Here is a 27,705-nt window from a genome sequence, read left to right as displayed (position 1 = left end):
GAGCGCAGTGTCCTTCCCTGTATACTCTGGATATATACCTGCAGCAGGTAATGAGGGCAGAGTCCTACCCTGTACACACTGGATATATACCTGCAGCAGGTAATGAGTGCAGTGTCCTCCCCTGTATACTCTGGATATATACCTGAAGCAGGTTAATGAGCGCAGTGTCCTCTCCTGTATACTCCGGATATATACCTGCAGCAGGTAATGAGCGCAGTGTCCTCCCCTGTATACTCCGGATATATACCTGCAGCAGGTAATAAGCACATTGTCCTCCCCTGTAAACTCCGGATATATACCTGCAGCAGGTAATGAGCGCACTGTCCTCCCCTGTATACACCGGATATATACCTGCAGCAGGTAATGAGCGCAGTGTCCTACCCTGTATACTCCGGATATATAACTACAGCAGATAATGAGTGCAGTGTCCTACCCTTTACACACTGGATATATACCTGCAGCAGGTAATAAGCACAGTGTCCTCCCCTGTATACTCTGGATATATACCTGCAGCAGGTAATGAGCGCAGTGTCCTCCCCTGTACACACAGGATATATACCTGCATCAGGTAATGAGCGCAGTGTCCTCCCTGTATACTCCGGATATATACCTGCAGCAGGTAATGAGCGCAGATTCCTCCCCTGTATACTCCGGATATATACCTGCAGCAGGTAATGAGCGCAGTGTCCTCCCCTGTAAACTCCAGATATATACCTGCAGCAGGTAATGAGCGCAGTGTCCTCCCCTGTAAACTCCAGATATATACCTGCAGCAGGTAATGAGCGCAGTGTCCTCCCCTGTATACTCCGGATATATACCTGCAGCAGGTAATGAGCGAAGTGTCCTCCCCTGTATACTCCGGATATATACCTGCAGCAGGTAATGAGCGCAGATTCCTCCCCTGTATAAATCGAATAAATACCTGCAGCAGGTAATTGTACAATGTCCTCACCTGTGTGGAGCCGTGTTTCATGAGATAAATGACACTTTTCAAGCACTTTTCGTCTTCGCAGACCGGTAATAAATGGTCCTGGAAACCGTCTCCATCTACAAGACATAAAGGAGGACAGTGCATTATTATCGGACCCCCATCCCATTTGCAGCTCAATATCGCACTCCTCGGTTGTCCATCCTGATCGCTCCGCACATAATGACGCTTATTTCATCATCTCCGGTGAAAAGAAAATCAATGAACGGAGAGAAAGTTTGGAGGGACAGGTGAGGACGAAACGCGCTGAATACGTCGGTAATGAGCAGCAGCCGACGATTTACATCTAATTAACCATCACATTCTCCATTGACATAAAACAAACACTAACGATCCAATTCAAACTGCAATATGAGGCTCCGTGCCGCCTCTTTAAATGTTAGTAGGACGGTCCGAACTACCATGGAGCCCCAATTTTGCATAGTAAGGCGAAAAGAGGGGGGAATGATTACTTATCAGCAGGGAAGATATGAGGGGATCTCCTGATTTGTATTATGGGTGTAACTGTTTAGGAAGGAAACGGCGGCATGTCCCCTTTAAACGCACTAATCTGAGTGCAGCCCCTTCAGGATGATACCTCTGTAATGATGTGAATACCCCTGGACGGTAAGTGCCGGGGATGAGCTCGGTATCGGAGGCCCCGAACATCTCGCTGTAATCACTCACGCGGCTATTTACGGCAATTTGGTGTCACAAAGTCTGGGGAGGATGAAAGCGCCTCGTCTCGGCGGGAGCATTGTTCTCCAGTGCCGGTAATGCATCAATACGTGCCATAAAACACACCGCCAGGGAAAGAGCCTTTCATCAAAGTCGCTGCCAAACAAATATCTCCTGGCGGGGGGTGCAGAATTATGGAAGAGGAGCGAGCGGCAGACAGGAGCGAGCGGGACGCTGCGCATCTGCTCATTAGACACCTCCGTCTTATTAACCCTCTCCCGGCTCGTTATTCATCTCCACCTTTTATTTTGTGGATCCCAAAAAACGTACAGTTTGGGTCCAAAGAATGTTTACAGCAGCACAGAGCCTCCCCCACTATATGTATAAAAAAATGTTGCTAAAAGAAGGGTGCTGACAACAGAACACAATAGCTGGCACAGAACAATAATGACATGATAGAAGAATCGGGGCGAGAGAAGGGCGCCAGCGCCGATCCCATTGTGCAATCATTTTCTCTATGTGCCCGAGTGTGAGGAGGACGAGGAGCTGGAACCAGAGGCCGGTGACACCGGAGACATCGATTTCTTGTTCTCCCTCATTCCAGGAGATGAAAGGAGAAGTTCATCATTTACAGCAATAAAGTACAGAATATCAACCGCCATCCATCAACCGAGCGACCTCCGCTGTGTCCGGCGCACACGTCGCAGGGCTCAGACTGAAAGACCAGAAAGATGAAGTCCGATCCGAGGTAATAAGTTACTGGCATCATAAAAACCAGGAGCGACTGAGGGGCAAGACCACTGACAGATCAGTGTCATCCCAGGGAGAACTGTATTATACTCCAGAGCTGCACTCACTATTCTGCTGGTGCAGTCACTGTGTACATACATTACATTACTGATCCTGAGTTACATCCTGTATTATACTCCAGAGCTGCACTCACTATTCTGCTGGTGCAGTCACTGTGTACATACATTACATTACTGATCCTGAGTTACATCCTGTATTATACTCCAGAGCTGCACTCACTATTCTGCTGGTGTAGTCACTGTGTACATACATTACATTTCTGATCCTGAGTTACATCCTGTATTATACCCCAGAGCTGCACTCACTATTCTGCTGGTGCAGTCATTGTGTACATACATTACATTACTGATCCAGAGTTACATCATGTATTATACTCCAGAGCTGCACTCACTATTCTGCTGGTGCAGGCACTGTGCACATACATTACATTACTGATCCAGCGTTACCTCCTGTATTATACTTCAGAGCTGCACACACCATTACGGAGTCCCACCCCCAGGGAATCCTGTGAGCTACACCCCTTTGGATCACAGCATATTGGGTGCATTAAAGGGAATCTGTCACCCTATTTTTCGCCTATCAGCTGCGGCCAAGTGAGTATAATCTAACTAATTTTTCTTCTCTTTCAGGGTACATCGGGGGCTTATCTACAGCATTACAGAATGCTGTAGATAATCCCCTGATGGCGGTGGCCACAGCTGATAGGCGAAAAATAGGGTGACAGATTCCCTTTAAGGAAGGTCTCCTCCGCCCATAAAAGTTTTTATCCTCCTAATTTTCATCATATTATACAGCACTGTGTATTTACAATTGCTCATTTTCTCTTCTACCCGGCTAATTCTTCTGTTTTCCATTAGATCTATGACAGTGATTATATATACACTGTAGAAAAAGGAGGTTAATTTTCCCTGTGTGACTCATAAGTCAAGGCAAAAGTCCCTGGCAGGGGGAGGAGGGAGTAGCTGGGTCAGCAGTTGAATAGAGGACTGATTACTGAAGGGGCCAGAGACCTCCTGTTTCTACATAGAGCAGAGAAAAGAGAGCAATTTTCTGGGTAGAAAGGAAAATGAGCAGTTGTAAGTGCACAGCGCTGTAGAAGATGATGATTGCAATATATTAAGGGGATAAAAACTTTGATGGTGGTAGGAGGAAGAGGAGCAGCAGAAATAAAATAAAAGCAAATACCGCACCGATCTGACCTGGTGACAGATCCTCTTTAACCACCTGTAGTAACGGTCTAAAACCTCAGTGCAGAAGAAGCTGTAGCAGCGAGGAGGCGGCTGTCAGACACAGCCAGACTCCTCATCAAGAAAGTATAACTGTATGTGTATCAGTATGGCTAAATCCACCATGCATAACAGAGTCTACAATCCCACTGGTTCCGGAAATTGTTGGTACCCGGCAGTGTTTCTACACGGATTGCTAGTTCATGGGATCAGCGTAGCGGTTATTAAGTGTGGCAGCTCAATTATAGGTGACCCTGAAGATTTTGCTTCTCGCATCTCCACTCCCGACACCTCCTCTTTTCTCCTACTTGTCTTTGATTGTTTGTCTTTCATCTTACTTTCTCATACACGGGCCTGTGATATTTTCAGCAAAAAGTATTGGGCTCCACCTACCAAAATCAGCAAAAACGGACTGTCCCACGATCCTGGCGTCCTTCGGCTTCGGGACAGTGGATGTGGCAGCGGAGAAATTTCCACCCTTAGAAAAAGGAGATGAAACAAAATATTAGAAGACGGAAGATGAGATAATATTCCATTCTAGGGGGGCTTCCTCTCCTAGTGCCCCTCCTGAAAGACCTCCGCACCCCTTTATGCCCAACAGCCCTTATGCCCTCTACCACTCCACCAAGCCCCCTGATGCCTGTAACCACTTCTATAAGTCCCACCATCTGCAGCGCCCCTTCTCCGAGTCCCACCAACTGCAGCGCCTCTCCTCCGAGTCCCACCATTCGCAACACCCCTCCTCCAATTCCCACCATCTGCAGCACCCTTCCTCCGAGTCCCGCCAGCCGCAGCACCCCTCCTCCTAGTCACACCATCTGTAGCACCCCCCCTACGAGACCCACCATCCGCAGCACCCCTCTTCTAGTCCCACCAGCCGCAGAACCCACCCCCGAGTCCCAACATCCGCAACGCCCCTCCTCCGAGTTCCACCATCTGCAAAGCCCCTCTTCCTAGTCCCACCATCCGCAGCACCCTTCGTCCGAGTCCCACCATCTGCTGCACCCCTCCTCCCAGTCCCACCAACCACAGCACCCACCGCAGAGACCCGCTATACGCAACGCCCCTCCTCCGAGTGCCATCATCCACAAAGCCCTTCCTCCGAGTCCCACCATCTGCAACTCCCCTCCTCCGAGTCCCACCATCTGCAGAACCCTTCCTCTGAGCCCCAACATCCACAATGCCCCTTCTCCGAGTCCCATCATCCGCAACACCCCTCCCCCGAGTCCTCCCATCCGCAGTGCCCCTCCTCCCAGCCACACCATCAGTAGTGCCCCTCCTCCGAGTACCACTATCCGCAGCACTCCACCAAGTCCCACTATTCACAGCGCTCTTCCTCCTAGCCCCAACATCCGGAGTGCCCCTCCTCCTAGTCCCACCAGCCAAAGTACCCCTCCTCCGAGTCCCACCATCCACAGTACCCGTCCTCTGAGTCCCACCATCCCTAGTACCCCTTCTCTGAATCCTACCAACCACAATTCCCGTCCTCCGAGTCCCACCATCCTTTCTTCGAATCCTACCATCCGCAACGCCCCTCCTCCAAGTCCCACCATCCGCAACTCCCCTTCTCGGAGTCCCACCATTCGCAGCACCACTCCATCGAGTCCCACCACCTGCAGCGGCCCTCATCCGTGTCAGTGATGGCTCTTAAATTCTTTAAAAAAATTTCCCCATACTTGTCTAATGGGTGTGTGATGTGCAGACCCTTTAATTAGAGAGCAGGGTAGACGCTCATGGAGGACCCTATGACAGGTGAGAGCCCCACAGTGTGGTTCCGCGCCCTCCTCGCTGGCACCCTCTTGTGTGCAACGGAGGAGCAAAGTGTATATGCTAGATTTTGTGCTCCCAGTCTTTAACTCCCTATGTGCCGGTCGGTAGCAGCGTCACTCCCAGCTCCTCGGATAAGAACCGCCTCTGATGGGAGATTACTACGCGGCGCAGCGATAGAAGCGTTATGTAATCAGCTCACTTCAGTCTTACACGTCCCCGTATGTGCTGATTAATGTGCGCGCAATCAGAAGAATCATCCAGGGAATGTGCAGCAGATAGCGACAGAACAATTGATGCCGCAGCTTTAAGAATAAAAAATCCGCTCGGCCTTAAGGCTTGTCCTGATGAAGCGCCGCGTGTTCACAGAGCCAAGCGCCGGCAGAAGCAGCACGTGGAGCTCTCGCAACAGCCGACGTCGCAGCGGGGCCCCAGTTACCATTGACATTAGGGCAGACGGATGGCCTCATTGTCAGTCAGACAGTGGCGGAGGATGGCGAAGATTAACCGCTGCTCCCGAATCACAAGAAAAGAAAAAATGGTTCAAAAACACGACTTTAAAAATGAAAATTACGATGGAGGGTTCTGACTTTCCTGCGGATCTCAGACATTAGCGTGAGGCTGCTGCAGAACTAGGAAGTTCTGCAGCAGCTGTGATTTCCACCAACTGGTTCTGCAGCAGCTGAGGTGTCCACTAAGTGGTTCTGCAGCAGCTGTGTTGTATTATGAGGTTCTGCAGCAGTCATGGTGCATTAGGGATTTCTGCAGCAGCTGAGGTGTATTATGAGGTTCTGCAGCAGCTGTGTTGTACTATGAGGTTCTGCAGCAGCTGAGGTGCATGAGATTCTGTAGCAGTTAAGCTGTAGTAGGAGGTTCTTTAACAGCTGTGGTGCATTATGAGGTTCTGCAGCAGCTGAGGTGTATTAGGAGGGTCTTCAACAGCTGTGGTGCATTATGAGGTTCTGCAGCAGCCGAGGTGTGTTATGAAGTTTTGCAGCAATTGAGGTGTATTATGAGGTTCTGCAGCAGCTGCGGTGCATTATGACGTTCTACTAGAGATGGGGAGGGCACCACCAACAATAAACACGGGGATACACCAATAGTCAGTATAAGAAACTGGAAAAATAAAAATAAGAAAGAGCTACTGACCAAGAACTGGGATCACCACAATAAGTCAAAGCTACTGACCAACCACCACCAGTTATAGGGGAACCTTTATGGGTTATATCATTAACCTTATAGGTATATTGTCATTGAGTGACTTTTTAATGTTTTTAATTGTGTCTTGGTCTATTTGACATTAAATAAAATTTTTTGATATTTTTGTGACTTATTGTGGTGATCCCAGTTCTTGGTCAGTAGCTTTTTCTTATTTTTATTTTTGCATTATGACGTTCTGCAGCAGCTGTGATGCACTATGAGGTTCTGCAGCAGCTGTGGTGCATTATGAGGTTCTTCAGCAGCTGTGGTGCATTATGAGTTTTGCAGCAGCTGTGGTGTATTATGAGGTTCTGCAGCAGCTGTGGTGCATTATGAGGTTTTGCAGCAGCTGTGGTGCATTATGAGATTTTGCAGCAGCTGTGGGGTATTATTGAGGTTCTGCAGCAGCTAAGGTGTATTATGAGGTTCTGCAGCAGCTGTGGGGTATTATGAGGTTCTGCAGCAGTTGTGGGGTATTATGAGGTTCTGCAGCAGCTGTGGTGCATTATGAGGTTTTGCAGCAGCTGTGAGGAATTATTGAGGTTCTGCAGCAGCTAAGGTGTATTATGAGGTCCTGCAGCAGCTGTGGTGCATTATGAGGTTTTGCAGCAGCTGTGAGGTATTATTGAGGTTCTGCAGCAGCTAAGGTGTATTATGAGGTTCTGCAGCAGCTGTGGGGTATTATGAGGTTCTACAGCAGCTGTGGGGTATTATGAGGTTCTGCAGCAGCTGTGGTGCATTATGAGGTTTTGCAGCAGCTGTGGGGTATTATTGAGGTTCTGCAGCAGCTAAGGTGTATTATGAGGTTCTGCAGGAGCTGTGGTGCATTATGAGGTGTTGCAGCAGCTGTGGGGTATTATTGAGGTTCTGCAGCAGCTGTGGGGTATTATGAGGTTCTGCAGCAGCTGTGGTGCATTATGAGGTTTGCAGCAGCTGTGGGGTATTATTGAGGTTCTGCAGCAGCTAAGGTGCATTATGAGGTTCTGCAGCAGCTGTGGGGTATTATGAGGTTCTGCAGCAGCTGTGGTGCATTATGAGGTTTTGCAGCAGCTGTGGGGTATTATTGAGGTTCTGCAGCAGCCGAGGTGTATTATGAGGCTCTGCAGCAGCTGTGGGGAATTATGAGGATCTGCAGCAGCTGTGCGGTATTATGACGTTCTACAGCAGCTGTGGGGTATTATAAGGTTCTGCAGCAGCTGTGGTGTATTATGAGGCTCTGCAGCAGCTGTGGGGTATTATGAGGTTATGCAGCGGCTGTGGTGTATTATAAGGTTCTGCAGCAGCCGAGGTGTATTATGAGGCTCTGCAGCAGCTGTGGGAAATTATGAGGTTCTGCAGCAGCTGTGGGGTATTATGAGGTTCTGCAGCAGCTGTGGGGTATTATGACGTTCTGCAGCAGCTGTGGGGTATTATGAGGTTCTGCAGCAGCTGTGGTGTATTATGAGGTTCTGCAGCAGCTGTGGGGTATTATGAGGTTCTGCAGCGGCTGTGGTGTATTATAAGGTTCTGCAGCAGCCGAGGTGTATTATGAGGCTCTGCAGCAGCTGTGGGGAATTATGAGGTTCTGCAGCAGCTGTGGGGTATTATGAGGTTCTGCAGCAGCTGTGGGGTATTATGACGTTCTGCAGCAGCTGTGGGGTATTATGAGGTTCTGCAGCAGCTGTGGTGTATTATGAGGTTCTGCAGCAGCTGTGGTGTACTAGTAGGATCTTATTAGGCCTCTTTCTTACCTGATTCTCCCAAGTCTCAAACTGAATGCTGCTGTCGTCTGTCAGAGTCGTGAGGAACAAATCTGGAGGAGGAAAAAAATAATCTTAAAAACAAAGCAACAAACCCCTCGCAGGTCACAAGTCCCCAGTGACTCGTTCCTCCTCTGCCTTCGTGTCAGTCTTTCTGTTCTGGAATTGTATTCATGAACCAGGAGGCTCAGGCTGATCACACAGGCCATGTATTAGCCTCGCAGCCGCCCACAGCGCGAAAATACGATTCTCCGCCAGCAGACGACATCATGGCGGTATATAGCGCACGCCGCTTGTCTGGGTATTTCACAGCGGGACGAGCTGCCCTTTTCAGCGGCGGCGCCCGCAGATAACGGGGGTCAGCCGCTTTTGTCATCGGATTCAATACCTCACAGGGAACGTTTTATTAAATGTACCAAAAAAGTTAACTCCGCGTTGGCACCTGACATTTGGAAATGTCAGGCAGAAGATCATCGGCCGGAAACAAGCGCTCCGCATCCGCAGTAAACCGAAGAGTCACACTCGGCTCTGCTACATGGGCGCGACATAATTATACCAGGAGGCAATGAACGAGAAGCTGCCGCCGCCTCACGATGGGGGGCGCTCCGCACCACAATGGCGGCACAACAGCGCCCACACGTAACGTGGTGATAAGAGGTTCCGTGGGATTATTAATACGTCTCTCATCCTGAGGATTAAGGAGACGGCGCGTGAAGGCTTCAAAAAGACCAATATTAATGAGAATTTGGAGCGGAGAAAACTTCCCATCAAAGCGCAAATTATCATATAAAATACAAGGGGGAGGGGAACGGTCCGCTACATCGCGTCACGCTTCTCCCAAAACTCCAGAATGGCAATGACCTGAATAACGGGGCGGCAGAGTGGCCCTTTAAGGTTTGGTTTGACCTTGAATTATCGTTAATTAAAGGGGCACGCCATAAGACTCATCTTCGGCGGGTGATACAATTTTGGTAGTGGGTTACGATCATGGCCAGGCCTCCGACTGACACCCTGATGATTACGGGTCTGCCCGTCTGATTGGAGAAGGACTCGGCTGAAACACTGGCGTCACTACGGACCGGGGATACCGATATGGCTGTTTTTCTAGCGCTTAAAGGGGCGGTCACACAGCTCTCGCAGACTGATAAATTAGACTGGAGAGAGGTTAGAAGAGGCGTCTGGGTGAAGTCAGGGAGGCTGAGTGACAACCCAGGTGGTGTCATGGCGGCCAGATCGGTTGTCAGGCACTGGATAATGGCGCCACGTGCTGCCGATTATCCGGACAGCGATGATCCTGCTACATGCACAATATCCGCATCCCGCTCGTGCGGCAATTGGGGGGAGAAGAATAGGCTGGCACGTGGCCCCCTCCAAGCTACGCAAATGCTAACGAGCAGACAGCTGGCGCCGCGCACCACCCGAGCGCTGATGATTTCATTTTGTTATTGCACTGAATGGATAAGACATCAAATATTGAGAAGTTCTCATCTTGTCACTGAAATCTGCTGCACCAGCTGGCAATCCGCAATGTGACGACGGAGCCGCGCACAACCGCGCCAATCAGTCTCACCGCTGACAACAAACACTGGCAACGGCAGTCGCCATGTTCAGGATGGGGGGAGCACTAATCTCATCAAATTAGCAGAGATCACTACAGACCGGCCGATCAATCTCGCCTTATCCTCTAGTCACATCCAAAGCTGCACTCAAAACGCCGTAATTACCTGACTGAAAGAAGAAAACCTCAGATGCGCTCATTCCCTCCCTATATTCAGTAAAGAGCAGGCTCCACTGTGCTGCATTGTGGGAGATTAGGTGGGAACGCCAAGAAGAGGTCGGGCAGCCATGGGGGAGGTGGGGCCACAGTTAGCAGCTGGGGATACCATGGGGAGGTGGGGGTGCAGTGAGCAGCTGGGGCCACCATAGGGGAGCTGGGGCCGCCATGGAGGAAGTGGGGCGCAGTGAGTAGCTGGGGCCACCATGGGGAGGTTGGGCGCAGTAAGCAGCTGGGGCCACCATAGGGGAGGTGGGGCCGCCATGAAGAGGTGGGGCGCAGTGAGCAGCTGGGGCCACCACAGGGGAGATGGGGCAACAGTGAGCAGCTGGGGCCACCATGAAAAGGTGGTCTGCAGTGAGCAGCTGGGGCTACCAGAGGGGAGATGGGGCCACAGTGAGCAGCTGGGGCCACAGTGAGCAGCTGGGGCCACCAGAGGGGAGATGGGGCCACAGTGAGCAGCTGGGGCCACCATAGGGGAGATGGGGCCACAGTGAGCAGCTGGGGCCACCATAGGGGAGATGGGGCCACAGTGAGCAGCTGGGGCCACCATGAAAAGGTGGTCTGCAGTGAGCAGCTGGGGCTACCAGAGGGGAGATGGGGCCACAGTGAGCAGCTGGGGACACAGTGAGCAGCTGGGGCCACCAGAGGGGAGATGGGGCCACAGTGAGCAGCTGGGGCCACCATAGGGGAGATGGGGCCACAGTGAGCAGCTGGGGCCACCATAGGGGAGATGGGGCCACAGTGAGCAGCTGGGGCCACCATAGGGGAGATGGGGCCACAGTGAGCAGCTGGGGCCACCATAGGGGAGATGGGGCCGCAATGAGCAGCTGGGGCCACCATAAGGGAGATAGGGCCGCAGTGAGCAGCTGGGGCCACCATAGGGGAGATGGGGCCGTAATGCCGCAGTGAGCATCTGGGGCCACCATAGGGGAGATGGGGCCGCAGTGAGCAGCTGGGGCCACCATGAAGAGGTGGTGCCACCTTGGGGGGAGGTAGGGCCACAGTGAGCAGCTGGGGCCATCATGAATGAGGTGAGGCCACAGTGAGCAGCTGGGGCCGCCATGGGGGGGGGGGGGGAGGGGGGGCCACAGTGAGCAGCTGGGGCCACCATGGAGAAGGTGGGGGCCCCAGTGAGCAGCTGGGGCCACCATGGAGGAGGTGGGGCCTAAACAACTGTCACATTTGCACAGACCAAAAGGGTAATTTAAAGACGCTGCATGAAATCAGGAAAATATGGCTGCCTTCTCACAGAAACACTCTCCCTGTAAATGATTTTGCAGCTGACCCCAATCACAGAGGACAGAGGTGTAATTCAGAAAAAAATAAACAAACTAGAATCCCAATTTTCCTTGCGGCCTCATTCACTAAATGAGAGAGGCACCGCGGTCACCCTGCAGAGCGGGCAAGTAATGGATAAGCCGCAGCGGCCGCTGAGTATTGTCCCTGCACTTGTCCTCGCGGTGCGGCTGCTCCGGCTCCGCACATAATTGGGAGAGAAAAGCAGCTCTCAGCACGCTAATTACTGGCAATGGCTGGCCGCAGAGGAGACGAGCAGCGCAGCCTTCACTGTGCTCCGTACAATTCAGCCCGGAGCGGAAAAAAGAGCGACACTGTGCCGCAGATCTCCGGCAGGATGGACACTGACATATGTGGCAGCGGAGGACTCCTAATGACTTATCAAACATAAGCAACGCGCTGCGGCCCGGAAAGACGAGAAATCACTGTGCTTCACATTATAAAAAACATACACGCAAGATAAAGGGGATGTTTATATATGCACTTTAAATGTAAAGAATTCTTAGTTAAAGGGGGATGTCCAGGGCTCACATACTGAAGACTATGCCATATTGTGGGAGTCCGACACCATCATCGATCGGCTTACACTTGGCCACGGCCAGAACATCTAAGCAGTGGCTGATTTCAGGTACTGCAGCTCAGATCCCATTCATTTCAATAGGAGTTCAGCTGCAGTGCCTGGAATCAGCCACTACACAATGTACAGCGCTGTACTCTTCTCCTGCCTACCCTGTGAAGTTCCTGCGGCCACAGCACAAGGTAAAAGCTCAGCAGCGGGGGGTGCCATCATCAATATCAAAGATATTTTACTTGCAGTACCAGGCTTGGCCACATGAAGTGCTGTTTAAATTGAGCCCATCCTTGAGCAGCGCTAAGCGCTAAAGCGCCATCTAGTGGTAAAAACTAACAGCGCAGAAAAAAAACGAAGAATTTCATGAGATTAAATGCACAGAAAAATAAATGTGAGTGACGCAGGAGACATCTGCCGCCGTGCCGTCATCACATATACGTACGGTGGTAATAGGAGTCCCAGCTGCAGGGCTTCTATAAGGATTATCATAGGCAGCTGCATGGACCTTCAGTCCGGCTTATCCTATAGCCACGTAAGCCAGTGTAAATCCGTAATAACCCTATAACAGTACAGGGAGCTCTGCGGGCACTCGTGTAAAGCCACGTATAGATATTTTCCTACATGGCTTAGGGTAAACGTGCGAGCACCGAAATAACAAGACATCTGGAAAATCAGCGCATAAAAAAGAAAATAACCCAGCTCCGAGTAAATGTCATCTGTGGCTTTAAGATTAGATACCAAACAAGGTGCAAAATATCAGAAACCTTCCATCCTCGGATCTACAGTCCCAGTCCCTCGCCATTCTCAAGATCTCTGCTTGCTGTCAGTTAATGGGACACGGTTTCCATTCTCAGGCCGCAGCAGATACAGACAATCCACCGATCTGTACTGATACATTGCAGCAAAGCCGCAGCTGCTGCAGACCTGTCCAGCTCACGGAGCGCTGTCCGCATCGGATGCATCTGTGTCCACTAGGGTGACCGGAACTCATATGGGGGGGAAAAAATGTCGGAATCTTGTTCATCTGGACCCCACAAAATGATTCCCCTTTCCAGATATTGAGATAGCCAAAATTTCAGCTCGATCAAACGACGTTAACCCGTGCCGCTCGTTGCTCAAAGTTTGAAAAAAATCCAAATTGAGCTATTTTAAGATTTAGGTATTTTGCATAGTCTGTTAGACTATAAAGAATGTGACAACAACATTGCAGAAATAGCCCTGACCAAATTTTCGAACCATTTGTGGTATTTGAATGCAGAGTTGGTGGGATTATCGTTTTTTGATCCCACCATTACAGACAATGAAAAGTTGTTAATGGCTAATAAATTGCTCAGTAGCACAGATGAACCATCAGAGCACGCTAACCTACATGAGTTGATAATTTTACATAGTTATCTAATCTATTCTAGAGCTTTTGTTAAAGTAGTTTTTGAAACGTCAGAATATAATGCTCGGCATTTGCTTACAACTTGCAGGACATATTGCTTTTGTTCTTCATCTTTTGTCAGAAGGTCGTTAAAGTCGGTTACTTCCTACCTCTTTTAATTTTTCTTTCCTAACTTTTGGATTTACAACCCTAGCGTGCTCTGATGGTTCATCTGTGCTACTGAGCAATTTATTAGCCATTAACAACTTTTCATTGTCTGTAATGGTGGGATCAAAAAACGATAATCCCACCAACTCTGCATTCAAATACCACAAATGGTTCGAAAATTTGGTCAGGGCTATTTCTGCAATGTTGTTGTCACATTCTTTATAGTCTAACAGACTATGCAAAATACCTAAATCTTAAAATACCTCAATTTGGATTTTTTCAAACTTTGAGCGACGAGCGGCACGGGTTAACGTCGTTTGATCGAGCTGAAATTTTGGCTATCTCAATATCTGGAAAGGGGAATCGTTTTGTGGGGTCCAGACGGACAAAATTCCGACATCGATTTTTTGCGGTCACCCTAGTGTCCACTTCTGCTGACAGCAGGATGAGCCGTCTACTTCCTCAGAAGCGTTAGAGGACACCTTTAGGTATCACATATATAACACCCCTTTCATAGAGTCGTAGAGTTGGAAGGGACCTCCTGGGCCATCCCCCTGCTCAAAGTAGGATTCGCTAAATCATCCCAGATGTCTTTCTAGCCTCCGTTTGAAGACTTCTATTGAAGGAGAACTCACCACTTCTCGTGGCAGCCTGTTCCACTCATTGATCACTCTGTCAAAAAGTTTTTTCTAATATCTAATCTGTGTCTCCTCCCATTCAGTTTCATCCCATTGCTTTTAGTCTTTCCTTGTGCAAATGAGAATAAAGTTGATCCTTCTACAATGTGACAGCCCTTTAGATATTTGTAGACAACTATTAAGTCTCCTCTCAGTCTTCTCTTTTGCAAACTAAACATTCCCAAATCCTGCAACCTTTCCTCATAAGACAGGGTTTGCAGACCGGTCACCATTCTGGTCGCTCTTTTCTGAACTTGCTCCAGTTTGTTGATGTCTTTTTTAAAATGTGGTGCCCAAAACTGGACACAATATTCCAGATGAGGTCTGACCAAAGAGGAGTAGAGGGAAATAATGACTTCACGTGATCTAGACTGCATGCTTCTGTTAATACATCCTAGAATTGCATTTGCCTTTTTTGCTGCTGCATCACACTGTTGACTCATATTCAGTCTGTGATCTATTAGTATACCCAAGTCTTTTTCACATGTGCTGTCACTTAGCCCTATTCCTCCCATTCTGTATATGCTTTTTTCATTTTTATTGCCCAGATGTAGTACTTTGCATTTCTCCCTGTTAAAAACCATTCTGTTAGTTGCTGCCCACTTCTCCAGTTTATTTAAATCTTTTTGAATCCTCCCTCTCTCTTCTCTAGTATTAGCTATCCCTCCTAGCTTTGTGTCATCAGCAAATTTAATCAGTTTACCCTCAATTCCTTAATCTAAATCGTTGATAAAGATGTTGAACAATACAGGGCCCAGGAGAAACAAAAGAAGAGACATCTCCTTAGAGGGTAAACAGAACACAATGTGAGCGACTGAAAAAAGAGCAAGATGGCAAAATATTTAATAAAAATAACGGAAAGGATTCCTGCAGCTGTGACATTAATGTCAGATGTAGATGGAGTGACCGCTGCAAACAATCATGGGTTTTAGCACTAATGCATGTACAGAACAAGACCACTTCAGTCAATCACCGGCCTAAGCGCTGATCCTCATTTATGGTAAGAGAAAACTGCAGAGTCACTAACTTTGGCACTGAACAAATATGGCACGAGAACACTGCAGCCAATCACTGGCCTCAGCAGTGAGGCTTGCATAAATGACACCACACCACTGCAGTCAATTACTGGCTTCAGCAGTGCCGCTTGCATATATGGCATATATGGCAAAAGACCACTGCAGCCAGTCACTGACCTTGGCACTAATGCTTGCAGCGGCAACCAATCAAAGGTCACGACACCAATTCTTGTATGTACAGCAGTAAACCACTGCAGCCAATCACCAGTCTTCAGCACCAATTCCTGCATCTCCAGCACACTACCACTGCAGACAATCATTGGTCTCAGCAAAAATGCTTGTATATACAGCTCTAGACCACTGCAGTCAATCATCAATCTCAGCACAAATTCTTGCACGTATAGCACAATACTACCGTACTACAGCCAATCAATGGTCTTCGCACTAAAGCTTGCATATATGGCAAATGACCACTGCAGCCAATCACTAGCCTACTCACTAATGTTTGGCTATATGACAAAAGGCCACTGCCATCAATCACCGGTCTCCGCACTAAGGCATGCACATACAGCACAAGCCTGGAGCAGCTAGTCTCAGCACTGCAGCCAATCACTAGCCTTTGCATTAAGTAGTACACATACATACAAGACCGCTGCAGACAATCACTGGCCTCACCATATATTCTTGCGCATATGGCCCGAGAATGCAAAAGGCACTGATTGGCTGCAGCAGTCAGGTGAGCCGGTAGGGCATCGGCAATGAAGTCGACCAAACAGAAGGATGTGGGATTTATTAGGGGACTAATATCTTTTCCGATTCCTGGATGTCCCCTTCTACGTGTAGAGAAGCGAGGAGTCAGGTCGGGGGCTAAATACGGATCCAATTTACAGGGAACAGTACACAGATCAGGACCAGATTACCGCACAGTCTCCCAGCGCAGCGCCATAAAGCAGGTGATACTTAACGGGATTACGAGGATGATCGCTGTAATCCCCGTTTAACCCCTGCCCTGCCACCTAATCGATGCTCCCTAACTTCTGTCTGACTTGCAGGTTAATGAACCTTCTAGAATCGCATCGCGTGCAGCTTGGAAGAGTCCGGCGCGTCCATAAGAAATACTATTTATAGCGAGCACATTACTCGCCCCTCGCGCGGCAATGACTGGTTTGACCTTTCCGGTGAATGTCAAAGGTCCATGCTGGGAAGCCGAGGCCCCGCGATCAGTGCTCGGCGCCGGCTATTTGGTCAATAGCTGTTTTGTATGAACAAGAAGCCTTTAGCCCTTATTATAGATTCCCCGCACATATCTCGGGGAAATCCTCTAGCGAGACGCCGAGCAAGGAGCAAATTACAATAAAAGGATGAAAAAGTCTCATTAACTCATTCATGCCCAGAGGAACAAGGAGCAACGAGGGAGATGATGGCTAATGGTACAACAATGCCGACACTACCATTAAGGGTTAATATTCCTAGTAAACAGCGGCATAAAATACGGAATTATGATTATCGGGTTACTAAATTAAATATAAATATAAAAAATAATCAAATAAAGCAAAAAATTTACAGAAACAACAACAATAATACTGCCCCCTATGAACAAGAATATAACGACTATAATACTGCTTCCTATGTACAAGAATATAACTACAATAATACTGCCCCTATGTACAAGAATATAACTACTATAATACTGCTCCTATGTACAAGAATATAACTACTATAATACTGCTCCTATGTACAAGAATATAACTACTATAATACTGCCCCTATGTACAAGAATATAACTACTATAATACTGCTCCTATGTACAAGAATATAATACTGCCCCTATGTACAAGAATATAACTACTATAATACTGCCCCTATGTACAAGAATATAACTACTATAATACTGCTCCTATGTACAAGAATATAACTACTATAATACTGCTCCTATGTACAAGAATATAACTACTATAATACTACCCCTATGTACAAGATTATAACTACTATAATACTGCCCCCTATGTACAAGATTATAACTACTATAATACTGCCCCCTATGTACAAGAATATAACTACTATAATACTGTTCCTATGTACAAGAATATAACTACTATAATACTGCCCCTATGTACAAGAGTATAACTACTATAATACTGCTCCTATGTACAAGAATATAACTACTATAATACTGCCCCCTATGTACAAGAATATAAATACTATAATACTACCCCTATGTACAAGAATATAACTACTATAATACCGCCCCCTATGTACAAGAATATAACTACTATAATACTGCTCCTATGTACAAGAATATAACTACTATAATACTGCTCCTATGTACAGTACAAGAATATAACTACTATAATACTGCCCCCTATGTACAAGACTATAACTACTATAATACTTCTCCCTATGTACAAGAATATAACTACTATAATACTGCCCCTATGTACAAGAATATAACTACTATAATACTACCCCCTATGTACAAGAATATAACTACTATAATACTGCTCCTATGTACAAGAATATAACTACTATAACACTGCTCCTATGTACAAGAATATAACTACTATAATACTGCCCCCTATGTACAAGAATATAACTACTATAATACTGCGCCTATGTACAAGAATATAACTACTATAATACTGCTCCATATGTACAAGAATATAACTACTATAATACTGCTCCTATGTACAAGTATATAACTATTATAATACCGCCTCTGTTCATGGATGTGTAGGGACTGCTGTCAGTCAGTGAGATAGGGTGGGTAGCCTGGACTGACCCTATAAGCCCCCTGTGCATGTCCCCCTCGTTAGTGTAACATTCTGGATGAGGAATTCTTTGCATGTTCCTGTAAATATTTCATTACGTTCCCTCCTCTTACTCCGCGGCGGTGACCTGCGCATCTGTGGGAACATCGATAACATGCGGGGTAAACCTGCGGTACAGGAATATTGATAAGCTGCAGCACAGAGAAGCTGCCGGACCCCCGAGCAGATGTTATAGTGAACGCTGCAGGCCCTGTATTAGTCGGGGGATTTCACCTTATAAAGGGGCAGCTGTCGGGTTTTACCAACCTCTTGTAATAATCTGTTTAAAGGGCAACGAAGAAACGTTATTGTCTGATAATTGCTGGCATCCATGTAGAAACGAGAGCAGTCCCAGCCGGCCCCCCTGGCATCGGCCCCCCTGTGCTGCACACAATATTACTATTTATTCCGGGATCATTCCTTCAGAACATAAAAAAGCGAGACGCAATCTAAAGAGACAAGTGGAATGTGAACGCTCTCCGGGGACAATTGTATTAGGTCTATCCGCGAGTCAGAGACCAGACAGTGTGCAGCCCCCTCCATATCTCATATTTCTTAATATCGGGGGCGGCAGGGGGGCTGCGCATCATTAATAAACTCTAGAGGAGCAGAGACTGAGGATAGAAACGTTCCACCATATTGTCTAGTCACAGCCAAAGATGCATTCAAAACAGAACAATTAGTCCCTGAAGCAGGAAAGAAGTGAAACCCTGTGCAGACACTCAACCAGCAGCGATCAGGTCAGATCTGTGAGTTCCTGAGAAAATTCGATGCCTCTTTGGCTGTGGTTGGAGAATGGGATAGAATGTGAGGGATGTAACAACAATGTGACATTGATTAAACAGGAATCGCTCCACTCTGGTGTCAGTGTACACTGCCGTTCTTGCATTGCATTCACGGACCAGGAGGCTGAGAATGCACAGGAAGATGCGTGGCATTCGAGGCTGCGATTTAGGGAGAGGCAGGCTCCCGACACAATTATGATCCCCCCTAATCCAACACAAAACTAAGTCTAATTTCCGATGCGCCTCGTACTCGTACTGTGCCTCATGTACAAAACAGAAGGAAAGCGATGATGAATCCAAAGCAGGATCCCGGGAACGCGGCTCATCAATGATTGAACGCGAGTACAATGTGCTCCGACTGAGAGCAGGACGCGGCTCTGTGCGGGGCGGTACTGAGCGGAGACGTGCTGCTTCTCTGCCGAGGTCACATCGCCCCCATAAACCGCGAGCAGGGGGCACGAGCAATGATAATTAGAAGATAGAGAAAACTGCACAACAGTGTCAAGGAAACCATCAACAAGCAGGCCAGCAGCTACATACGTGCAGCGACAAGTGAAAATCGTCTTCCTCGCTCACAGAGTCGCTAACACACTAACGACACAGGAAAAAAAAACAAGTCACAAAATAACCGGCTGCGTCCGACTGGTGGCTACGTGACCCCATCACTTGTATTACGCTGCGATGTAGCAGCAGAAAACACCGAGCCTGTGTTGTGGCCATAATCGCCCCAAGTATAACCTGCTTACTGATGGTTTCCAGGTGCTACTCTTTGCCTGCAGGGTACGGTATTTTCCGACACTGTAGCGATGCAGACGAGACATTATATCACTAGGATACATTGTATGCAGCGGGGGAAGGTTTTGGTGCCGTCATTGGGATGTTACCCCCCGAGACCCTCCGGTCGCCCCTGACTTCGCACGTTCTCTTCCATTGTCGTTGATGCTTCAGATCAAATTAAGTTTAGATTTCTGTAAATGAGGCAGAATTAACCCGTCAGGAGCAGCAGTTGCTCGTTCTGTCAAAACTCGGGCGGGAAATTCCTTATAATCCGACTATTTTACTTGTTCTGTCGCCATGGGCAACGGTAAGAGCCAATTTGTGATCAGCGGGCACTTAAAGCTCATTATTCTTATGTCTCCTGCAGGCGCCGAGCCGTGTTATATGGGAAGAAGCAGGAGGGAACAGAGGCTTCAGCCTGCCGAGGGGAAACGTGTCCATAGACCCCCGCACTGACAGGTGAGCGACTGCGGGGGTCCTGACGGCCGTCCACGAAGAGAAGAAACCCAAAGGCTTCAAGATAAGAGGACGACACAGAAGAAGAAAGGCAATGAAGGGGGCACGATGATTTCTGCCACGCACAGCACCCTTGTGTACCGGCGTCAGCTACGCACAGCACCCCCTCCATACCAGCATCCGCCACACACAGCGCTCCCTCCATACCAGTGTCCGCCACACACAGCGCCCCCTCCGTACCGGCGTCCGCCATGTACAGCGCCCCCTCCATACCGACATCCGCCATGCACAGCGCACCCTCCATACCGACATCCGCCATGCACAGCGCCCCCTCCGTACCGGGGTCCGCCATGTACAGCGTCCCCTCCGTTCCAGTCCTGGCCTTAGAGCTTATTACAGCTGTGGGTCTGCAATATCCCGCTACGTAGTCACTGATCAGGGGGAGTGTGTACAACAATGGCTGCTGCCGTCTCCCCGTGTTCTGCACGTCAGCAGGTACACAGCAGAAAACGCCAGTACAGCACACAACAGAACCAGGCCGGCTCTGCTCCATCGGCCGCGCACACGGGACATTGATTGCGGCTGTAAAATCTAATGTTTGTAATGAAGCTGCCAGCGGGACCCCGAAATGTAAATGATGGGAACATGATTTCTATAATTAACTTGTACCGGCATTATGTTCCCGCATCACCCGGGGATCGCAGCAAGCGGCAACATCCACCGCCGAGCGCACTGAACCGCTGCAGAGCAGAGCCACGGACAGCGAGTCCTAGAGGTGCCACAAAGCGGGCCACACTGGATTATAATTGACACGGAGGGAGAGGTGTACCCCAGATCTGACAAAGATTGGGGGAAATCATATCACTCTATACTCGGGGCCCCACTGATACTGAGAATATAGGGGGCCACAGCGCTAATTTACTGCCTGTGTGCTGCACTGTCCGACCCCATGGAGCAGCGCTCCGGAGACCCACTGTGCATGAAATGCCTGGTGGCTGTGATGCCATGCAAAACCAGAGATGGAGCCCCTCTATTCTCAGCATCCGTGGGGATCAGGGGTCAGACCCCAATAAAGTGACTGCATTACCATCACTCTGTAAGATGGAAATAGTGCGCACACTACACATCACACCATCCACACTGCAGGTAACGCTGCTATATAACACGGTGGCGAGTCACACAGCTCACGGGGACAGAGCAAGTGTGTATATACAGGGGTATGTGATTATATACAGGGGTATGTGATTACATACAGGGGGTGTGCGATTATATACAGGGGGTGTGTGATTATATACAGGGGTGTATAATTATATACAGGGGTGTATAATTATATACAGGGGTGTATAATTATATACAGGGGTATGTGATTACATACAGGGGGTGTGCGATTATATACAGGGGTGTGCGATTACATACAGGGGGTGTGTGATTACATACAGGGGTGTGTGATTATATACAGGGGTATGTGATTACATACAGGGGTATGTGATTACATACAGGGGTGTATAATTACATACAGGGGTGTATAATTACGTACAGGGGTGTATGATTACGTACAGGGGTGCGTGATTACGTACAGGGGGTGCGTGATTACGTACAGGGGGTGCGTGATTACGTACAGGGGGTGCGTGATTACGTACAGGGTGTGTGTTTACGTACAGGGGGTGTGTGATTACGTACAGGGGTGTGTGATTACGTACAGGGGTGTGTGATTACGTACAGGGGTGTGTGATTACGTACAGGGGTGTGTGATTACGTACAGGGGTGTGTGATTACGTACAGGGGTGTGTGATTACGTACAGGGGTGTGTGATTACGTACAGGGGTGTGTGATTACGTACAGGGGTGTGTGATTACGTACAGGGGTGTGTGATTACGTACAGGGGTGTGTGATTACGTACAGGGGTGTGTGATTACGTACAGGGGTGTGTGATTACGTACAGGGGTGTGTGATTACGTACAGGGGTGTGTGATTACGTACAGGGGTGTGTGATTACGTACAGGGGTGTGTGATTACGTACAGGGGTGTGTGATTACGTACAGGGGTGTGTGATTACGTACAGGGGTGTGTGATTACGTACAGGGGTGTGTGATTACGTACAGGGGTGTGTGATTACGTACAGGGGTGTGTGATTACGTACAGGGGTGTGTGATTACGTACAGGGGTGTGTGATTACGTACAGGGGTGTGTGATTACGTACAGGGGTGTGTGATTACGTACAGGGGTGTGTGATTACGTACAGGGGTGTGTGATTACGTACAGGGGTGTGTGATTACGTACAGGGGTGTGTGATTACGTACAGGGGTGTGTGATTACGTACAGGGGTGTGTGATTACGTACAGGGGTGTGTGATTACGTACAGGGGTGTGTGATTACGTACAGGGGTGTGTGATTACGTACAGGGGTGTGTGATTACGTACAGGGGTGTGTGATTACGTACAGGGGTGTGTGATTACGTACAGGGGTGTGTGATTACGTACAGGGGTGTGTGCTTACGTACAGGGGGTGTGTGATTACGTACAGGGGGTGTGTGATTACGTACAGGGGGTGTGTGATTACGTACAGGGGGTGTGTGATTACGTACAGGGGGTGTGTGATTACGTACAGGGGGTGTGTGATTACGTACAGGGGGTGTGTGATTACGTATAGGGTGTGTGTGATTACGTATAGGGTGTGTGTGATTACGTATGGGGGTGTGTGATTACGTATAGGGGGTGTGTGATTACGTATAGGGGGTGTGTGATTACGTATAGGGGGTGTGTGATTATATACAGGGGTGTGAATATACACAGGGGGTGTGAATATACACAGGGGGTGTGAATATACACAGAGGGTGTATTATATACAGGGGGTGTGATTATATACGGGGGTGTGAATATACACAGGGGGTGTGATTATATACAGGGTGTGTGATTATGCACAGGGGATGTGATTATGCACAGGGGGTGTGATTATGCACAGGGGGTGTGATTATGCACAGGGGGTGTGATTATGCACAGGGGGTGTGAATATACACAGGGGGTGTGAATATACACAGGGGGTGTGAATATACACAGGGGGTGTATTATATACAGGGGGTGTATTATATACAGGGGGTGTATTATATACAGGGGGTGTATTATATACAGGGGGTGTGAATATACACAGGGGGCGTGATTATGTACAGGGGGTGTGATTATATACAGGGCGTGTGATTATACATGGGCTATGAGCAGCTTTGAAGTTTACAGTTCTGGTGGCGTCTCACCTGCGGTGAAGTCTCCGGTGAGGTCGATGAAGGCGTGGGAATGTGGTACAGACATGGGGCGCGTCGTACTCAGGTTTGCCGTCATTGTCAGGTTCCTGTAAAATAAAATAAATAACTGCTCAGCTGTCACTGACTCGCCACAGCCAGGATCTCTGCCTGCTGAACGTTGCACCGCATCTCGCACTGCTCTGCGCTGGTTCTGCCTCCTGCGCCATCGAGGATGGGAATGGTCAGGAAAGAATAAAACTATGACGGCGAGGGAAATGCAAAGCGAGGGAACGACGACGGCTGATTAACTCAACATAGAGTCGTGACATAGAACGGGGGGGGGTACAGTGTGATCTATGGGGGTCCTACCTCAGGAAACCACACTAAATATGAGGGTCTGACATCTAGGACCCTCACCAATCATACAGTGATGTCATACATACACGACCTATGGGGGTCCGATCTCAGAAAACCACACTGAGTATGAGGGTCTGACATCTAGGACCCTCACCAATAATACAGTGATGTTATACAGGCTCGATCTGTGGAGGTCCGATCTCAGCGAACCACACTGAATATAAATGTCTGACATCTAGGACCCTCACCAATCATACAGTGATATCATACAGGCTCGATCTGTGGAGGTCCGATCTCAGAAAACCACACCGAATATAAGGGTCTGACATCTAGGAACCTCACCAATCAAACAGTGATGTCATGCAGGCTCGATCTGTGGAGGTCCGATCTCAGAAAACCACATTGAATATGAGGGTCTGACATCTACGACCCCGACCAATCATACAGTGATATCATACAGGCTCGATCTGTGGAGGTCCGATCTCAGAAAACCACTCCGAATAGGAGGGTCTGACATCCAGGACCCTCACCAATCATACAGTGATGTCATACAGGATCGATCTATGGAGGTCTGATCTCAGCGAACCAGACCGAACATGAGGGTCTGACATCTAGGACCCTCATGAACCATACAGTGATGTCATACAGGCTCAATCTCATCAGGCTCAATCTGTGGGAGTCCGATCTCAGAAAACCACACCGAACATGAGAGTCTGACATCTAGGACCCTCATCAACCAAACACTGATATCATATAAGGACAATCTTTGATCTTTGGGGGTCCCACACTGAACATAAAGACATTGCATGAACTGTGGGCATCAGACCTCTGGGACCCCCGCTGATCATAACGTGATGCAAAATTCTTAGACAGATCATGATCCATACGAGTCAAACGACCGATCCTCACTGATCACAAAGCAATAGCGTATCGTTAGGATATAGAACTATCTGTGGGGGTCCGACCTCTGGGACCACCAGTCATAAAGTGATGGCAAATAGGATGATCTGTACGGGTTTAATATCTGGGATTCCACAAAAATACTTTAGAATCCTGAGTCCAGCAAGACAAGGAAAAGTGATCACAGAAACATAGAAATATCAACTTCTAAGAAAGCCGGGTGACCCCAAGTACAGGTGCATCTCACAAAATTAGAATATCATCAAAAAGTGAATTTATTTCAGTTCTTCAATACAAAAAGTGAATCTCCTCTATTCTATAGAGTAGTTACACACAGAGTGATCTGTGTCACGGGTTTATTTCTGGTAATGTTGATGATTATGGCTTACAGCAAATGAAAACCCAAAAGTCATTATCTCAGTAATTTAGAATACTTTATAACACCAGCTTGAAAAATGATTGTAAAATCTGAAATGTTGTCCTCCTGAAATGTATGATCAGTAAATGCACTCAATACTTGGTCGGGCTCCTTCTGCATCAATTACTGCATCAATGCGGCTTGGCATGGAGGCGATCAGCCTGTGGCACTGCTGAGGGGTTATGGAAGCCCAGGTTGCTTTGATAGGAGCCTTCAGCTTGTCTGCATTGTTGGGTCTGGTGTCTCTCATCTTCCTCTTGACAATACTCCATAGATTCTCTACGGGGTTAAGGTCAGGCGAGTTTGCTGCCAATCAAGCCCAGTGATACTGTTATGTGTACACCAGGTATTGGTACTTTTGGCAGTGTGGACAGGTGCCAAGTCCTGCTGGAGAATGACATTTCCAACTCCAAAAAGCTTGCCAGCAGAGGGGAGCATGAAGAGCTCTAAAATGTCCTGGTACTCGGCTGCCCTGACTTTGGTCTTGATAAAACACAGTGGACCTACACCAGCAGATGACATGGCTCCCCAAACCATCACTGATTGTGGAGACTTCACACTAGACCTCCAGCAGCTTGGATTGTGGCCTCTCCACTCTTCCTCCAGACTCTGGGATCGCGATTTCCAAATGAAGTGCAAAATTTACTTTCATCTGAAAACAACACCTTGGACCACTGACAACAGACCAGTTCTTTTTCTCCTTGGCCCAGGTAAGACGCTTCTGGCGTTGTCTATTGGTCATGAGTGGCTAACACAAGGAATGTGACACTTGTAGTCCATGTCCTGGATACGTCTGTGTGTGGTGTGAAGCAATGACTCCAGCAGCAGTCCCTTTTTCCAGGCTGCGGTTATCCCTGTTGCTTGTGCACCTTTTTCTACCACACTTTTTCCTTCCACTCCACTTTCCATTAATTTGCTTGAATACAGCACTGTGTGAACAGCCGGCTTCTTTAGCAATAACCTTTTGTGGCTTCCCCTCCTTATGGAGTGTCAGTGACTGCCTTCTGGACATCTGTCAGGTCAGCAGTCTTCCCCATGATTGTGGAGCTACTGAAACAGACTAAGGGGCCTTTATAAACCTTAGGAAGCCTGTGCAGGTGTTTTTGTGAATTATTCTAATTTACTGAGATAATGACTTTTGGGTTTTCATTGGCTGTAAGCCACAATCATAACCATTACCAGAAATAAACCCGTGAAATAGATCACTCTGCGTGTAATGGCTCTATAGAATAGAGGAGATTCACTTTTTGCATTTAAGAACTGAAATAAATCAACTTTTTGATGATATTCTAATTTTGTGAGAAGCACTTGTTTAACCCCTTTCCTACAATGGACGCAATATTCCGTCCATGTGACCTGGGACCTAAGTCCCATGGACGGAATATTACGTCATAGCGATCAGCGGCGCCCACGTGGTGAGCGCCGCTGATCGCGGCCGGGAGTCAGCTGATTATCACAGCTAACACCCGGCACAATGTGTCAGGGGCGGTCACGGACCGCCCCCGACACGTTAACCCCTTGCACACCGCGATCAAACACGATCGCCGTGGACCAGGGGTTAAAGGGAAGCATCGGCAGGGAGGGGGCTCCCTCCGTGCTTCCCTGAGCCCCCCACAGCAGCGCAATGTGCAGCGCTGCTGCGGGGGGCTCCATCCATGCAGGTCCCCGAATCCAAAATGGCGACGGGGACCTTCAGGGGCCTGCAGGGAGCTGACTTCCTCAGTGCCTGCAAAGCGCAGGCATGAGGAAGTCTGCGTCTATGCCTGTGACAGATCGCTGATCTCTCACAATGATCTGTGATGTGACACATCAGCGATCTGTCACAGGACAGTGATGTCCCCCCTGGGACAACCTAATAAAGTAAAAAAAAAAAAAAAAAAAAATAGAAAAGTGTAAAAATAATTTAAAAAAAAAAATCGCTAAATTAAAAAAAAAAAAAAATTCCTAATAAATTCATTTTTTGGAAATAAAAAAAACCAAACCGTACTGACCCGAAGAATAAAACCGCTTTATCAATTTTACCGCACGCAGAACGGTGTAAACGCACCCCCCAAAAGAAATTCATGAAACGCTGGTTTTTGTTCATTCTGCGTCCCAAAAATCGGAATAAAAAGCGATCAAAAGATGTCACGTGCCCGAAAATAATACCAATAAAAACGTCAAGTCGACCCGCAAAAATTAAGACCTCACATGACTCGGTGGTTCAAAATATGGAAAAATTATAGCTCTCAAAATGTGGTGATGCAAAAACTATTTTTACAATAAAAAGCGTCTTTTAGCCTATGACAGCTGCCAAATATAAAAACCGCCATAAATAGTAAATCAAACCCCCCGTTATCACCCCCTTAGTCAGGGAAAAATAATAAAATTAAAAAAATTTATTTATTTCCATTTTCCCATTAGGGTTAGGGCTGAGATTAGGGTTAGGGCTAGGGTTAGGGCTGAGATTAGGGTTAGGGGTGTGTTGGGGTTAGGGTTGGAGTTATAATTGGGGGGTTTCCACTGTTTGGGCACATCAGGTGCTCTCCAAACGCAACATGACATCTGATGTCAATTCCAGCCAATTCTGAGTTGAAAAAGTCAAATTCCAGCCAATTCTGAGTTGAAAAAGTCAAATGGTGCTCCTTCCAAGCTCTGCCATGCGCCCAAACAGTGTTTTACCCCCTCATATGGGGTATCAGCCTACTCAGGACAAATTGCAAAACAACTTTT

The 27,705-nt window shown here is 48.0% G+C and overlaps 1 protein-coding gene across 1 annotated transcript in view; it reads right to left on the bottom strand.

The window, feature by feature from the left end:
- The window catches only part of ITFG1 (integrin alpha FG-GAP repeat containing 1), a 101,549-nt gene that overhangs the window by 54,886 nt on the left and 18,958 nt on the right, over positions 1 to 27,705 (bottom strand). The window contains exons 6-9 of the mRNA XM_073554993.1: positions 23,331 to 23,425; positions 8,379 to 8,440; positions 4,075 to 4,159; positions 953 to 1,047 (exon numbers count right to left, since the gene is read on the bottom strand). Of these exons, the coding sequence (XP_073411094.1) occupies positions 953 to 1,047; positions 4,075 to 4,159; positions 8,379 to 8,440; positions 23,331 to 23,425 (337 nt within the window). The remainder of the gene's footprint in view (positions 1 to 952; positions 1,048 to 4,074; positions 4,160 to 8,378; positions 8,441 to 23,330; positions 23,426 to 27,705) is intronic.

The sequence above is a fragment of the Dendrobates tinctorius genome, unplaced genomic scaffold (genome assembly GCF_039654945.1).
Source record: "Dendrobates tinctorius isolate UK_male_01 unplaced genomic scaffold, ASM3965494v1 ptg000214l, whole genome shotgun sequence".
NCBI lineage: Eukaryota > Metazoa > Chordata > Amphibia > Anura > Dendrobatidae > Dendrobates > Dendrobates tinctorius.
This window is presented reverse-complemented; position numbering and strand designations above follow the sequence as displayed.